Genomic DNA, 17,320 nt, shown 5'->3' on the forward strand with positions numbered 1-17,320 from the left:
CACAGCACAGTCTTAAAAATAAATAAATAGAGAAAATATTATAATTAATTAAATAAACTCAAAAATACGCGATACCTTACAGCTTACTTTAAATTTTCTATTGATACACACGTTTTTCTTACCGGTTCACTTTTTCACCTTAAAATAGAAAAAAATAGGAGTAAATAATGCAGCATTCTACAAAAAGAATCCATAAGAAGAAATTAGGTGATAAAAAGTTATTTCCAAAAACAGTACCTGATATTTATTTATTTCGCCTATTTTAATTTTTTTTAATAATTATCATCTAAAGCTTTAAAATATAATAATAAAACGTAATGCGTATAATAAGTATCCAAACATTAATAAATCATTAATCAAGAGTGAGTAAATTAATGTTCCTTTTTGATGAACAATATGAAGAAAAGGAAAATACAAACACTTATTAAAAATAAAAATTTTAAAGAAAGAAAAACGTACAGAGCCAATACATTCCCCTATCTAAAAGAATATACCTACAAAGAGACACGACAGACATCAAAGACACTTTTTGGAATAATTTCGATTTATATAATAATTATAAAGCGTCTAATTTTTTCATCCATCTCTTAATTATCCAGATAACAGCTACGTATAAATGCCTAGGTGATGGACCATAGGTCAGAGTGGGGAAGAAGCGGGATACGTAGGAATGACTTAATAAAACACTAAACAAGTGTTTGCAGGTGGAGGTCAAACTGTAGAAGCGCAGGGGGTGAAGTGAACATTATAAATTACAATTTTACAAGTAGATAAGGAAACCGTCGATCACAGGATGGTGAAGGGATTAACTTGTAGATCATTACACCCATTTGGGTATGACAACGTTGATTTCCTTTATACATCTTTGAATTTTCACCTCCACTCTCTACGCCACCACATTCTGCTCCCCATTTAAACACATGTTTATACCAATTTACACCTCCATCCATCTCCCCAACGGTCCCATCACCTATACTCTAAAATCTAGGCATTTACCAAGCTACCTTACAGTGCATACACGCAATATTATAATTGACTACCTAAACCTAGCGACTTGGAAAACAGTCCTAACGTTAAAATATTTTTAATACCACAGGAATAATTAATAATATATAACACACGTGACCGTGACTCTTAATGCTCGCCAGTGTCCATCGGTGGTAAATTATTAAGTATATATATATCGCTATGTATATATTTTTTTAATAAGATGAATTTTAAATGGAAGGAAGTCATACGTTACTGTCGGACAACGGGGCTCCTGTAAAACTAATGGGTTGAGCGTTGGCTACTAAATTTGAACGCATGGTAGTCGGCCTCGTCGTGGGAGCTGCATCTGCAGCAACGGCTGCTGATCGCATATCTTCAGATGACGCCCTGTATATAGTTAACGAAAATCAGTTATGCAAGATTATGTACTGTAGTGTTTTAATATTCCAGTAAAATCTCTGATTAAAAAAATGCACATGCAACTCAGCAAGTAATATAATGCAAGCAATTTGAATAAACTTAATTATATTACATTAATACACCCATTTATATGGCAATTAGCAATGGTAAGAAACGAACCTATTTAACAAATTATGCATTTTCTTTGATCTAATTTCAAACCATATCTGCCAAATATGTTATTTTGTTTATGGATAACGACAAGTGTATTTTTTATACATTTATAATAAGCATTCAGTTTTAACTATATGTCCATACTTACGCATAGCTAACAAAGAGGCCACAAAATATTTAAGAAAAGCATTTAGCAATTCATGCACATGCTATCAAAGCCGGCCAAGTATTGTTAAGAAAAGAATTTGATGGTAGGTATAATAAGTTCAATCACAAAACGATTACATTTTGCTGTTAAAAATTACTGTGATAGAATTTCTATTAATTTGACAGGCTTGATAAATTAGCATTAATTAAATAGCATTAGTACTTATTAGTAAGTGCTTATGTTGGACGCCAAACGTCGGGGTCTTCCATAAGCGTAGTACGCTGATCAACGTTAGCACCCATCCCCATGGGGGATGTGGCCGTTTGGGGAGAAGCCATTGCAGCCATGTCTTCTCTAGACCCTCTATATTCGTCATTGTATTAAAATAATTTGTTAGTAAGCACAACACACTCATAACTGATACATAAAAGGTGATGTATGATAAGCTTATAAATTTTATTTAAAAAAATCGAATCAATATAAAAACCTAATTAATCTCCTTTCAGGTGGTCTTATTGTATTAAAATATTACACTGAAAATGTAGATGTTTCCCTGACTGTCCATCTAACAAGAAAACATTCTACATTTTTAATTCTTTATATCTTGAATTTGATACATACCATAAATGTTTTTATATGAGTAGTGATTATATAAAAACATTTATGCTATATAAAAAAGTATTTTGAGTAAATAAACCTTTATCCTTTATCTCCTTTATGTTATTTGTATCTGTTTATCTGACAACATATGTATAACATGACTCATTAAAAACCTAAAATAAAAAGAAAACAGCCTTACTTTCTTCCAAGAGCCATCATTCCATAAACTACACCTGTAGTAAATATTAACCCACTTCCAAAGATACTAGACAATCCAGGGCACATAATTATTGGAGGAAGTGCCATTCTAAAACAATAATGAGATTAACTTAATTAATTCTTCTCTTACATTTGTAAGTTACAACATACATAACATATGCCAGTGCTTTATTCCAATAAGGTCTTTTTTCAATTCGATCACTTAAGTCTTGTATAAAACCTATGCATAAGCAGCAGCATGGAGCTTCGATTCCTATTGTTATGCCTCCAGCAACCATTTGAATTATACCTCCAAAGAGGCACTCAGCATAAACTGTTAAACACATCCAAACACCAAAGAACATGGCAACTAAACATAATGATGGTAGTTAGAAAAAATTATAGCATGGTAGTTACATGTTACTTACTAAAACCTCCTACTGTTCCTAGACCTCTGCCTGCATATCTTAACCACCATGGCACGTCATCCTTTTCCACCCCATCAGGCCCAGGACGAGCCATAAGAGTAGTAAATTTTTCCGTGAATGACTACATAATTGTATGATTAGAATCATGAAGTAATTTGGAAGGAATAATAAAAACTTACCATGATTTGTGATGCAGTTTTCTCAGAGACAATTTTTCCCGTCACAACAGCACACACTATTTTCTAAACTTCACTGATTCGATGACATTTACATTGATTTGCATTTACACAGGGCATTCAAAAGTTATAAAGGACGAAAAAATCAATGTTCTTTTAGCGTAATTCCAAATTTCACAAAATACGAAAGTAATAAATAAACTGATATGTCTGTTAAATAAAACAAAGTGTAATGACCTTTGCACACATGAAGTTTTGGATAACGTGTTTCCGCCTTACTGTTTTTTATTTAAAATTACGATCCTAATTTTAAGCACCTGACGTTTATAAAGTCTGACAAGCGAATTGAAGACATCATGACATTTTATTATTTACACTAAGTCAGCACTGCCAATTATCATTTTGGTATTATAAAGTATGGTTTACACTGATCTTACCCTATCGGATGTAATTAATATACAAAACTTTACAATGAAATTATTTTTAACAAATTTTTCAGTAACTACGTGGTATAATCTTTTAAAAAATGGGTTTACATGAAAAATAAACGATTGTTTCTTATTTTAAATTGATGTAAAATTTGGAACTAGTAATATTTTGGTTGTGTAGGTTGAAGACATATACATTGCATCACAGAATATACAAAAGTTGACGTTTGTTCACAGTTGACGTTTGATGTTTCTGTATTATGTTGATATATTTTTAATAAGGTAAATTCAATATTTAATCTTAAGTGTATGGTGTTAATATACTGCAATGGGAGAAGATAAGAAGCAAGAGCTTAACTACTGATCTCATTTTACACGTTTATAAGGTATTAGACCGATTAGACTACACAATTCGTAAAGGTAAATTTGAACGTCAATTTTTTGAAATAAACATTTAATTCTTCTATTTTACTATTTTTCGATTTAGATAGACTCGGTGTGGGGTTGGGCGTCACCGCCCTTACGCCTCCAATTGGCTTCTCACATCAGAGCCACTTGTAGAATGGGCGAAATGGCCATCGGAGATCGGGCCCCATCTCCTGCGAGACTTTCCCATACTTCTGATAAACATCCTAAAAGCACCCTTACTGAATTAAATTTGCTTCGAAGGCATCGTGAATTGTGTGATGTAGTGCTTAATGTTGGTTCCCGGAAAATATTTGCTCATCGTGTGATTTTAAGTGCTTGTAGCCCTTACTTTCGTGCAATGTTTACTGGAGAATTAGCAGAATCTCGCCAAACTGAAGTAACTATTCGTGACATTGATGAAAATGCCATGGATTTGCTTATAGATTTTTGCTACACTTCACACATAGTTGTTGAAGAATCCAATGTTCAAACCCTTCTACCAGCTGCTTGCCTACTACAGCTAACTGAAATTCAAGATATTTGCTGTGAATTTTTGAAGAGACAGTTAGATCCTTCAAATTGTCTTGGTATTCGTGCTTTTGCAGACACACATTCATGTAGAGAATTGTTAAGGATTGCAGACAAATTCACACAACATAACTTCCAGGAAGTTATGGAAAGTGAAGAATTTCTATTGCTTCCAGTTAGTCAATTGGTAGATATTATTTCTAGTGATGAATTAAATGTTAGGAGTGAAGAACAGGTTTTTAATGCTGTAATGTCTTGGGTTAAGTACAATGTATCAGAAAGGAGGCAGCATTTACCCCAGGTCCTTCAACATGTAAGGTTGCCTTTATTGAGTCCTAAATTCCTTGTTGGCACTGTTGGCTCAGATTTACTAGTGAGATCAGATGAGTCTTGTAGAGATCTCGTTGATGAAGCTAAAAATTATTTACTTCTACCACAGGAAAGACCTTTAATGCAAGGACCAAGAACCAGACCCAGAAAACCGACAAGAAGAGGTACTTCTTTGTTTATGTCTGAATTTATATTTTTTCTTATATTCCATTAGGTTTTATATGCTCTTTGTGTAATCACTTTTTCTACAGTTGTTCTTTAGTGTATTTTTTTTCAGGAGAAGTGCTGTTTGCTGTTGGTGGATGGTGCAGTGGAGATGCAATTGCCTCTGTGGAAAAGTTTGATCCCCAAACCATGGAATGGAAAATGGTTGCACCTATGAGCAAAAGGCGTTGTGGTGTAGGGGTAGCAGTACTAAATGATTTATTGTATGCAGTAGGTGGACATGATGGACAAAGTTACCTTAACAGTATTGAAAGGTAACAGTCGAAATGTTTTAGTCAGTAGGTATTTCATTTTGTGTAATATTATGTTTTTAACAGATATGATCCTCAAACTGACCAATGGTCTTGCGATGTTGCCCCTACAACTTCTTGCCGAACCAGCGTGGGTGTTGCCGTTTTAGATAACATGCTTTATGCTGTCGGAGGTCAGGATGGCGTTCAATGTTTAAATCACGTTGAAAGGTATAGGTATAGCACAACCCATTTTACGTCTTGTTATAAATATTACTTTTTATTTAGATATGATCCCAAAGAGAACAAATGGAGTAAAGTTGCCCCAATGACTACGAGACGTTTGGGAGTAGCTGTGGCAGTTTTGGGAGGTTATTTGTATGCAATAGGGGGCTCTGATGGCCAGTCGCCACTTAATACAGTCGAAAGGTATGACCCAAGACACAACAAATGGACCCCAGTCAGTCCAATGTCCACAAGAAGAAAGCATCTCGGTTGTGCAGTCTTCAACAATTTAATATATGCGGTTGGAGGTAGAGATGACTGCATGGAATTGTCTAGTGCAGAAAGATACAATCCTCATACGAACACCTGGAGCCCCATAGTCGCTATGACATCAAGGAGAAGTGGTGTAAGTTAAATAATTCTTTCGCTTACGTTCTTAGTTTTCCTGTCCAATCTTTGGAATAACTGTCTCATATTTATCTAATTCGAAAATTATTTGTTATTTAATTAGGTTGGCTTGGCTGTGGTCAATGGTCAGCTTTATGCAGTGGGTGGATTTGATGGTACAGCTTATCTTAAAACGATTGAGGTTTACGATACGGAGCAGAATCAGTGGAGACTCTGTGGGGCGATGAATTACCGACGATTAGGGGGTGGTGTCGGTGTAATGAGAGCACCCCAGACCGAAAACCGGATCTGGTAGCATGTTGTTATCACCATTAAAATTCCAACCTACTCCAGTAAATAAATGTGACTTCGAATGTGATTTTTATTATTATGTAAGGCAAATCGGCTTGCAGGTTAATTTGTTTATTTGTTTGATTCTTACACTCCATTATTCTTCTGTTTATTTTGTTAACATATTTTATGAAAAAGATTTAAAAGTGGCCCGTAGAATGTTTTCAGTTTTGGGATTATGTTTAACGGATAACAAAGAAATTAATATATTTTGGATTTGTACATTATTTGTGTCCTATCACAATTTTCACGATATTAAAACTATGAAGTTGTGTAAGGCATAATAAAAGTGGGATATAATTATATTCCTTGGAGATAAAATACGATATAATATTTATGACTTCTTTATAAGTATATAACTGTTATTCTTTAAGGAAATATATATCTTTAAAGTCTACCTTTCTCTTTATTTTATTTCCTTTTGCATGTGCAATTCAACCATAAAAAATTAAAAAAGTTAGTAAATACAATGATTTATAATTCAAACTAATGAAAAATCTAAACACGAAAAAGAGCTCGTCAAATATCTACGAAATAAAAAGTAATTATTATGGTTCAAAAGGTAATAATTATGTCAAAAAGTACGTAAAATCTTATAGTGACAACAGTTTTGGGGGCTTTTTAAAAATTAAACGCTGCCATAGTAATATTGACTAAAATAGAAAAAATACAATAACGAAAAAGCGCTTCTTTAGCTTTAAAAAAATAAGAGCTATTTACTATGATAAAAAAGGCGGTAATTATGTAAAAAGTACGGAGAATCTTATGGTGACAACAGTTTTTGAGTGCGTTTTAAAAATTAGAGGCTACCTTAGTAATAAGGGATAAATCAAAACAAATACAATCATGAAAAGGCGCTCCACAAATACCGAGAGAATAAGAGCTATTTACTATAACACAAAAGGCAGTAAATAAGTAAAAATGTGCGTACAAGTTTTTGAGTGCGTTTTAAAAATTAAACGGTGCCATAGTAATATTCGCTAAAATAGAAAAAATACAATCATGAAAAAGCGCTCCTCTAATTTCAAGAAAATAGGAATTATTTACAATGGCTCAAAAAGCGGTAATTATGTAAAAAACTACGAAGAATCTTATGGTGACAACAGTTTTTGAGTGCTTTTAAAAATTCAAAGGTACCACAGTAATATTCGCTAAAATAGAAAAAATACAATAATGAAAAAGCGCTCCTCTAATTTCAAGAATATAGGAATTATTTACTATGACTGAAAAGGCGGTAATTATGTAAAAAGGTACGTAGAATTTTATGATGACAACAGTTTTTGAGTGCGTTTTAAAAATTAGAGGCTGCCGTAGTAATAAGGGATAAATCAAAACAAATACAATCAAAAAGGCGCTCAGCAAATATCGAGAAAATAGAAACTGTTTACTATGATTCAAAAGGCGGTAATTATGTAAAAAAGTACGTAGAATCTTATTGAGTGCGTTTTAACATTTAGCCTTAGTATTATTGGCTATAATGATTGAAGTGTTCACGTCGTAACTAATCATTTAACACATGTGATTTGCATGTAATATTCAGGTACAAGTATAGATCTTTATTTCAAAAAAGAATTGAATAAAAGAAATTCTTAAAAATAGGTCATATTTGTGTATTGTCAACGCTTATTCGTACCTATCGCATACTTTGCATACTAAGATTGTTTCGCTTAGCGAATTTAAGCAGGTGAATTCCAAAAATATTTGCCATATAATTGTACCCAGAAGCATTCCAGTTGGTTGTAGGAAGCCAAGGGGTCGACTGGCTAACGGATAGTCTAATTTTGTCAACGTAAATCAAATGAATTACATGTGCCAGATGGTACAAAAGTCTGATATCCTTAATGCATTACTTACAATGTTGCAAACTATTTGTTATAGATAGAAAGGCCAGTGCCGGACGATACTAAAAAGGCCTAGGAGTTTTAATGATTTCAGAACTTAATTTAACTGTTTCTCTTGCGGAGAAGCTGTGCGAACTTAAATATCATAATTATTTTGTCTTTTTTTTTAACTGCAATTTTATAGTATCATTTTAGCAATTAACATTCTGCGAATTCTCTAGGTACGTCTGACTTTGATAAGTTGCGATCAGTTATTTTTGAACATCATATTTAATTCGACCATGAGAAAGTAAGCACAAGTACAAAAAAAATACAAGAAAATATTTGTTTACTATTTTTACTAAGGTCAGCATTTAGGCCAAGGTTGATGGATCTTAAAAATTAAATCAAAAATAGAAATGTTTTTTTTTTAGAAAAAGGGACATTGGTCCTTATTTTAAGATTCAAAGTTGTGCGCAGAAACTGATACAAAAAAAAATAATACACTGGATATTTTTTTGGCAATAATAAAAGTTTTTAAAAGAATAATTGCAAACAACATGGCGAATTTCCATATTGTAGCATCAACTATTACTCAAGTGTTGACAAACGTAACATTTTCGCAAGAGTTTTATTTGTTGACTAAACTACGTTCAGCTGTTTAAAAACTTTTTTATTCAACGTAATAATGTAAACAACTGAATCATGATATTCAAAGAGATGTACTTTTGAATTTTCATACTCATAAACGTGTGGTATGAAAATGACTTCTAATTACCTTATTAAGTGAGAGCACAGGAATTCTCTTAAAAATAAATTATAAAATAAATTTGAAAAATTTGGCGCAGATTGAAAGAATAACACTGACTGGCAGGTAGCAGAACTTAAAAATAAACGTCTGGTATTCAAACGGTTTGCATAACATCGGCAGTGGGTCTTTGACACTCAATATTTTAAATATTTTGGACTATTTTCTTACGTACTTTCTTCTATGCATCGTAGGTATAAAATTAATAAAGTAAGAATCATTAATTATGATTAATAAGAAGAATTTTAAGTGGAACTGTGAGTCAATTCAATATAAAATATCTTTACAACTTTCTGACATTAACCAAAAATGAAAACAATTTGGATTTCGATGTGTATATTATGATTTTTGAAATATTTGAATAAGAAAGGGAAATGGATTTATTCTATACGAAGGCTATTGCATCGGACAAGTTTATTTAATATCATCATCATCATAAGGTCGTCAGTCCTAAGACTGGTTGGACAGACACCTCCACTCTTTTCTATCCTGAGCTAATCTTCATATTTCCTTAAAAGTAGAACATCCCACATCTTTAACTATTTGTGAACAGTAATCTAATCTAGGTCTGCCACTACTCCTCATAACTCCTATTTTTGTCTCTAATATGTCTCTTACTAGACCTTCATGCCTGAGAAGGTGTCCTACTAACGTATCTCGCCTATTTCTTATTGACTCTGTTCTCCTATTCTTTCTAATACCTCTTCATTTCTTACCTTCTCTATCCACGGTATCATCATTCGCCTGTAACATGTTTCGCACCTGTACAGCGTCGTGCTCCAAACATACACCTTTAGCAATCCTTTTAGAATTTCTAAATTAACCATTTGCGAGCATAGAAGTGACTTCTTTTTATTGAAGGCGACTCGACCCTGCGTTATCCTCTGCTTTATATCCCTACTACTCTTTCCGTCCTGACTTATCTGACTTCCTAGATACCTAAAATCGGCAAATTCTTCTGATTTTTGGTCTACTATCTTCATATTCGCTCTTTCCCTACTTTTTCTTTTTTCCCTTGCACACCAGTATTTAATTATCTTTGATTCAACTAGTACGGTAGTTACTAAGATCAACTTTATTTATAATGATGTATTGAGAAGACATAGATTGTAAAATTAATATCGAGAGTTATTGCGGAAATATTTTCTAAGGAAATTAAGTATAGTGAGTAAAAGAATAGTGAGAACGATCACGTTATGTGTTCATCAACTATGTAACGTTCGACCATTGTTCAAGTGGCGGAAAATAGACTCTCATTTTCACAATCACCAGCTTGATACAAATATAATAAATAAGCTTTCCCTTATGAAAAATGAGCATTATGTCTGCANAAATCAGCCACTTCTTCTAATTTTTTGTCTCCTACCCTTATATTCATTTTTTTCCTACCTTTTCTTTCCTTTCATACCAGTATTTTTGTTTTACTTTTATTTATTTTCATACAGTACTGTTTTCATTTTATTTAAAACTATCTCTAACTCCTCCTTGCTAGATGCTAATACTGCTATATTATCTGCAAATCTAAGCATACTAATATTTTGCTCCTGTATTTAATATACCAACTGTAAATTGTTTGGCATCAACTACTGTTTTTACTTTCTGATTGACTTTCATTCAATTAATATGTATTAGTAAGTTAATATTTAAAAGCATCTAATGTGAATCACGAAAATGGCGAAATGTAATCTTCAGTCCCATTGCTTTTTTTCGGGCTGTTTCGAAAGAGAGGGGACCCAACTTATGCCCCTTTGAAGACCGTTGTGTTGGTAATTACATTAAGAAACAGATCGAAAAATTTCAAGAATTTTCTATACGGTTTCGGTTTTCTTTGACGTCAGACGACTTCAAAAGCGACAATTTGGGTTGAAGACTCATCAGGACAGGTTGTCTGTCAATTGTCGCATGTCAATATATGTAAAGAGTCGAATTGAGTGTTGCCCAAGAGAGACGCCGACGTCCTCAGGGCCTGCTGCGTCGCGGAGCATTTTAAAAATTGGGTTGAGCCGGGTTCGCATTCGTCACATTCCTGCCGCTTGCAGGACAGAGGATTCCATTTAATCGTGCGCTAATTTATGAATGAAATGCTCGCTTACTCTGATCTAAATATACGTCCACGAATTCTTCGAGCAACGGACCGACAGACACCACATACATTACCTATCGGCGGTAGAAGTAGCGTCGTCGAACAGTGGCGCACATTATAGCCAACACTATCGGAACTACATAAATTACCCAGATTATTTTAATTAATAAAAAATTTAGTCGCAATCGAAATAAAACCGAGCTAATGTTAGGCAAATCAGAAAGATTCATCCTCCCTATAGTTCATGTAAAAGTCTTCAGATCTCGTTATCATTAGTCAAATGAAAATAGCGTGTGCGACCTGATGCTGCGCGATTCTGTCTTAAAATATATACATATAGTAATTAGAGACCACGAAAAATTAAATATTTAAAAAAATTAAGACAAATGTCGAGAATCTGCAAGGAAATCGATAGGATCAAACCTAGTAGAGGGCAACAATAGCTATAGCTCCGCGCTTTTACAAACTTTTAATACATCTTTGCAAATTCTCCTTAATAAGGAAGCAATTTTTCGTCGAAGAAATAATTAGAAAGTTGCAAAAACTGCTTAATTTCTAACTTTTCCGTTTGTTTCCATTTTATATCCCAATAATAAACACAAAGTTAAATTAAATTAAATACTATTATTTTAATTAGTAATTGTAACAAAAAGATTAAGTAAAACGTAATAAATCATCTTGATATATTGTAATACGTAAACAAATTGCAACCGTTTGAACTTGTTTTAAAACAATAAGCAAGAACATTTACTGTTGTTGCCCCACAGGGCTTTTTGGTACATTTTCTTATATTGTGTAGAAAAGTAAAAAAAAGGCAAAGATACAATGAAAATGGGTCATTAAATTTCTGTTTTACGTAGCTCACATTCAAATTAAACCGAGCCTGAACATCTATAAATCAAGCATCCTTTTTAAGGATTCCAAGAATATATTTACAACCGGCAATTTCGAAAGTTAATAAACTTTTAAGATAGTCTACGTTTACAACAGTATGTTCATTTTATGTCTGTTTCCAAAAAGTATTTCTCATAAATAATTCTCCTCGCTAGTAATCTTCAGGAAGGACTTACAGTTACGTCTGACATTTTTATTTAAATTGAAATCGCTCGTAATCCTTACGAACGGCTCACAAATTCCGGAAGCTTTTAAACCTTTGCAAAATCTATAAAAAAAATCGGCTAGAAAATGTTCACGCATGTGACGCCGCTGACGGAAAAACTTTGTGGAATTTGTTGTTTACAAAAATTTCAAGAGAACGAAAGAATGTGCTTTTCAGACCGCGCATGGTCGGTGGCTCGATGCCAAAGCTTAAGCTACGCGAAATAGCGTTTTCAGCAGGTAAAGAAAATAATTCAATCCCGCTGAAAACATTGTTATCTATCGGTGAGCGCGGAGATCGCGTGCGAGAGCAACATAAAACAAACGCGTACGCCAAGTCCATAGGGAGTCCTTCCCAGATCCTGCTGCTCTTTACCGAACGATACGATCGTCAATCGCACTTCGTTAATCGCAACGAGTACTGCTACCATTATCATTTGTTTGTGAAATTTTCAACAGCTGATCATGGAAGTCATGGCCAATTCCGTTGACATTCATGATACATCACTTCCGAAGACCGAAAACATCCTTCAGGAAAAGGCAACCGAAATTAATATCAGGTACCTAAAACTAATTTGTCCTTTTTCTCTCTCATACGGACCGGAATATTGAATTTTTTATACGAAATTCACAACAAATTAAGTCCATTATAAACAAACGTTAAAACGGCAAGTTAATTATTAAGTTGATTGTTTATAATGCCCGTACAAAAATCGTTACAGAATTGACCAAATAAACGTTTTATTGATATTGTTCATTTATCGTAACTCCTATTAGTATCATTAATTAATTCAGTTAAAATAAAATAGTAGTTATCTTTAATGAGTTTGGCAACAATGAAAAGTTTTATTAACAATGATACTGTAGCAATAATCAAAGCAGTAAATGGTCATAGTTTCAAAAAATTAGGTCGAAACCATAATGGATTATAACTACATTTAAACAATGACTTCAGTAGTTGTACAGAAATATTGTTTTAATTATGACTTCTTAACGAATTTAAAAGGTATAAAAACAGTGTTTACTTAATAAATCTAACAATTTTCTCATGATATTTATCTAATGTGTAGACCGTTATAAAAACAAGAAATGTAATTTATGATAAAAATTAAATTATGTATGTATTAAACTTTACTCATTACAAACAATATCATAAGGTAAAGTAGTGTATTATTGTAAGGACAAGCAAATCATAAATCTTTTTTATGATTCTCAAACATAGGTTTGTAATATTCGTGTAATTTTTCATTCTCAAACGGTTCATTTTGTAAAATTTTTATTGCTTTTTGTCGTTCATGTTCCTTTTGATTGATGCCAAAAAATTTTAGGTTTTATTTATTTACGAAAATTATGTTCTTGTCATGATCCAGAAATGTTTCGCACTGAAACAGTTCTGTTGTTAAGAGAACACATTGTTGGAGTTCTATAAACATGTAGGTAAATATCGCTATTTCTGTTCGACAGGAAACTATTTAACGACCTAGAGTCAATTAAAATAGTAAATGAAAAAGCTATTTCTATTAAGCAAACAGTACCTCAACTCAACTTACAGTTAGCTGACGAACTATCTAAGTTTTAATTATTAGAATAAGAACTGTTAAATAAAGTAACATTTGTTGTCGTGATGTTTAGAAAATTTAAAAAAGTTGAACTTCTTCTTTGAATTTGGTACAAAAATATGTTTTCATTTTTGTTAAACTTTGAAAATAAGTATAAAAATGAAAGAAACTAAGCTAACATAACAGAAATTAATCTTCAATTTAGTGGTAGAAATAGCGAAAATCCACCCCGTGTTAATTCCGCCCTGAGGATTTTCTTACTGTCATATACGTAAATTCAGTCCGGTGTATACCTCCACTTAATGGGGGTGGCAAATGTTATGCGATTTTTAATCAATTACATCTTAGACACGCTAAAGCTATGGTAGGAAAAACAACACGAACGAAGTGTGCTGTTGGAGCCATGTTTTTCCTTTAAAATTTTCCGGACGGAATTTACATCACCCCAGAAATAGCATGCTCTGACACTAATTGTATGCATTAGCGGGAAAGGATTATTATCCTGAAATAAGGGTTGTCGTGACCAAGAAGGGATCGATATTGTAAGGGGAACTGAGGTCAGCCATTCTACTATACATTGTCGGGTTACGTAATTTTTGCGGGTTTAAAATGTAAATTTCAAATGGCAAGATATAATAATTAAGTGGAGAATAACTTTCGTTCTATTTTGACTGGGTGCATTCCTTCAGTACGCTTTACTTCGTTCGTATGACAACAGCTAATTGGCATTCCGTTCGTAACAAATGCATTAGGTCGAATAACTGGGCGCAGAACCTTCGTGCCGCTGGATAATTTTCGTTGGAGGTCAGTATATAGACAGCAAACATCATTATACTGTTACGAAAGATTAATGGCAGCATTTAACAACTATACTAGAAAATACTGGATCGTTGAAGGGTTTCAAAGAATTGTCATGCATTTTGAACATAACACGGCGATGGTTACCACATGCACCCACATAATTTATTGAGTAATGTTAATAACATTGACATTCACAATTACTCTAAACTGCTTCGATTTGTGACCTTTGTTAATAAATTTACTGCTGTCTCTGTTACAAGTTCTGAAACTTTTGTTTTCTGAAAAAAACACTTGAAGTGGGGAAACACCTAATGAAGATTTGAAAATTACCCTACAAAAAGAGAATTCTACAGAACGAAGTTTGAATTGGGAGGAATTTGAAATTTATGCCACCAAAAGGGAATTCTACACAACGAAGATTGGGTTGGAGGGAATACCCAATGAAGATTTAAAAATTATGCCACAAATAGAGAGTTTTTGTGATCACCTACACTAATTACAAGTCAATAAGTGGACGATTACATAGTCTAGTTAAATTATAGTAAAATAAAATTGCCGACAGTGCAAAAGTTAAATGATAACATAAAATGTTTAGACTGTGATGCAGTTTACATTGATTATACAGGACGCAGCCTCAAAGAATGTGTAATTGAACACAAAGATTTGATCCAAAATAATAAAAATATTACACATCTTTTAGAAATGAGTAATCAGATATTTTAATACATTAAGCTGAAATATACATATATAATCCTTATTATTCCTACCCATTCAGAAAATTCTTCGTGTAGTAATTAAGGTCTGTACATGGGATAAATGATTTAGAATAAAACGGGAATTACTAGGTGAAATATCATATTCAATTTTTTCATGTAAATACCAATTTTTAAACGTTTCATATCAAGTTTGTCTTATCTTTCTTTTTCTTCCTACGAATAATCCATTCATTATTTAGCCAAAATTAAAGATGTCGAAGTATTAGATTATCAAAAAAAACGATATAATGATATATAATATTTCAACAACTTCAATTTCCATAATAGGTAATAGATGATATCTGAACAATTAAATCACTATTAATTTTTCTCCATTTAAAATTTTAGGATAGTTAGGAATGTTCCAATCAATTTCTTGAAATCCTTTCCTATTTTCCAAATTAGTCAATCGAAAAAAAAAAACGTACAATACAGCTAGCTATTTAGTTTGTGCGCCTACATAAACTTTGAAGATAAAGCTCATTGTATTGTTAAATTTTTATTGACATATTAACTGTTCACTTTAAACTCTAGCTATTAAAACGAACAACCGCAATTTGTTTTTCACGCAAAGATAAATTATTACTCGGAGAACTTAATGTGCGAACTATAAAATCATGAAATTTGTTGTTCGATTGTCCTTTGATCTATTTACGGAGTGAAACAACTGAATTCGTTGATACATTGGTATTAAAAAGTTGCAAAATAAAAATTTATAATTCGACTGACATTATGTGTATGATACACACCTTGATATTGCGGTTGTAGAGAAATTATTTACGACCATGTAAATCGAAAATAACATTTATAATGCCAGCTTACCTCTAAACATTGGTCGGTGCCAAGAATTTCGATAGATTCAAAAAAATAAATTTACTTCCTGGCTCCTAGATAATCGTAAGTGCGGTAAACCAAGTGACTCATTCATAATAAAATGTCAAGAATGTCGGTAAAAACGTGTAAGGTCAAAAATAGATCTAATTTACATGCCTACTTCATTATAATCCCAACAAAGGACTGAACAGCGACGCTGTTAATTATTTTTAGGTCAATTTGAAATTATAAAGAGATAGACGATAACTCTTGACATATTTACCTGGTAAACTTTCCCAGCATTAGATAGACGCCTTTATTAGCTAAAAATATCAGGAACATGAGGTATCAATTCATATTGATAAATCATTTTTAATTTTGTCTACGTATATATTGAGTATCTTCTAAAACGATTTTCTTTTTTAGTTTACAGATTAAAAGGAATTGCCTTCTGGCGCTGAACAATATATCAAAAATAACGGATAATCTCTATTTATCTGGTGCAATGTCTCTAAGTCCATCTGTGCTGGAAGCTCTTGATATAAGATACGTTATCAATGTTGCCCCAGAGCTCCCCGACACCCCTCTACCAAGCAACGTTATTAAGTATACAAGAATTCCTGTATACGACAACTTGAGTTCGAATTTACTGGAATATTTTGAGTCCTGTGCGGATGCAATACATGAGGTAATGAAGGGGTTTCGTTCGTTCCACTCGTTATAGTGTAGTCAGCCTGAAAACTGGCTAGGGATACACACTTCCACTTTTCCTATGCTCAATCTTGAACCAATTTTGGCATTTTCCGAAAAACAGAATTTCCCGCATTTTCCCCAGGAATTTAAAAATTGGATTTTTAATACTTGGTGTTTTACCACAAAAAAAAACATTTTTTCAACTAAAAGCGATTTAAAACTTAGCAAAAGTATGCGTTTTTGATATTTTTGAAGGATGTCACGAGCCATGCCTGACTGACTCATTTACGCGTAATTTTTGCACCTGCGAGTTTTGGCAGTGGATTGTGTTTTGATTTTTGAACCTGAGGCATTACGCATTACAGGTGGAAACCCACACTTAATTTTTTTTAACATTCAAAATTGGCTAGAATCATCACACATCTGTAATAGCAACGACAAATACCTCTGAAATATTTGCACAAAGTTTAAATTTTAGAAAATCAACTAAAAAATAAATCATTGAAAAGCGTTGATCTCAGTAGTTGATACTGCCAGTAATCAAATGGAATTAAATGGACTTTTGTCTCAAGTATATCAATATTGATTACGCAATTTTAGAATTAGTATTAGTCTTCAAAATATATATTATTATAAAATTTAAAATATTTGACGCTATCACCTGG

At 32.8% G+C, this 17,320-nt stretch overlaps 4 protein-coding genes across 8 annotated transcripts in view; 2 read left to right on the forward strand and 2 right to left on the reverse strand.

Moving 5' to 3' along the window:
• The window catches only part of LOC108733076 (kelch-like protein diablo), a 14,709-nt gene extending 8,089 nt beyond the window's left edge, over positions 1-6,620 (forward strand). Inside the window, exons 1-6 of one of the 3 annotated variants that reach the window (XM_018464117.2) lie at positions 3,772-3,961; positions 4,029-4,971; positions 5,085-5,286; positions 5,350-5,493; positions 5,551-5,893; positions 5,999-6,620. In XM_018464117.2, the coding sequence (XP_018319619.1) occupies positions 4,104-4,971; positions 5,085-5,286; positions 5,350-5,493; positions 5,551-5,893; positions 5,999-6,190 (1,749 nt within the window). In that variant the 5' untranslated portion in view covers positions 3,772-3,961; positions 4,029-4,103 and the 3' untranslated portion in view covers positions 6,191-6,620. Of the gene's footprint in view, positions 1-3,771; positions 3,962-4,028; positions 4,972-5,084; positions 5,287-5,349; positions 5,494-5,550; positions 5,894-5,998 lie in introns of those variants that run through there. The other 2 variants (XM_018464118.2, XM_025973618.1) reach the window with 2 other exon arrangements.
• Positions 1-17,320, reverse strand: part of LOC108733089 — a 114,520-nt gene that overhangs the window by 95,847 nt on the left and 1,353 nt on the right. The window contains exon 1 of one of the 2 annotated variants that reach the window (XM_025973620.1): positions 15,972-16,026. The exons of the other annotated variant lie outside the window; for it this stretch is intronic. Coding sequence (XP_025829405.1) covers positions 15,972-15,981 — 10 coding nt within the window. The 5' untranslated portion in view covers positions 15,982-16,026. Of the gene's footprint in view, positions 1-15,971; positions 16,027-17,320 lie in introns of those variants that run through there. 2 annotated transcript variants of the gene reach the window in all.
• On the reverse strand, positions 7-3,473 carry LOC108733077 (calcium channel flower). 2 transcript variants are annotated; one of them, XM_025973622.1, is made up of 6 exons: positions 3,117-3,473; positions 2,938-3,058; positions 2,681-2,879; positions 2,511-2,618; positions 1,239-1,377; positions 7-138 (listed from the first exon to the last, which is right to left on the reverse strand). In XM_025973622.1, exons 1-6 carry the CDS (start codon positions 3,117-3,119, stop codon positions 127-129), a joined length of 582 nt encoding a protein of 193 aa, XP_025829407.1. In that variant the 5' UTR covers positions 3,120-3,473; the 3' UTR covers positions 7-126. The 2 variants fall into 2 exon arrangements, with proteins under 2 accessions (XP_025829407.1, XP_018319623.1); XM_018464121.2 differs by lacking the exon at positions 7-138 and adding an exon at positions 1,934-2,074 and having other exon boundaries at positions 1,237-1,377.
• The window catches only part of LOC108733092 (dual specificity protein phosphatase 18), a 6,839-nt gene continuing 1,812 nt past the window's right edge, over positions 12,294-17,320 (forward strand). Inside the window, exons 1-2 of the mRNA XM_018464144.2 lie at positions 12,294-12,594; positions 16,389-16,650. Coding sequence (XP_018319646.1) covers positions 12,500-12,594; positions 16,389-16,650 — 357 coding nt within the window. The 5' untranslated portion in view covers positions 12,294-12,499. The remainder of the gene's footprint in view (positions 12,595-16,388; positions 16,651-17,320) is intronic.

This window comes from Agrilus planipennis, unplaced genomic scaffold (genome assembly GCF_000699045.2).
Source record: "Agrilus planipennis isolate EAB-ADULT unplaced genomic scaffold, Apla_2.0 scaffold51, whole genome shotgun sequence".
In the NCBI taxonomy this organism is placed as follows: domain Eukaryota; kingdom Metazoa; phylum Arthropoda; class Insecta; order Coleoptera; family Buprestidae; genus Agrilus; species Agrilus planipennis.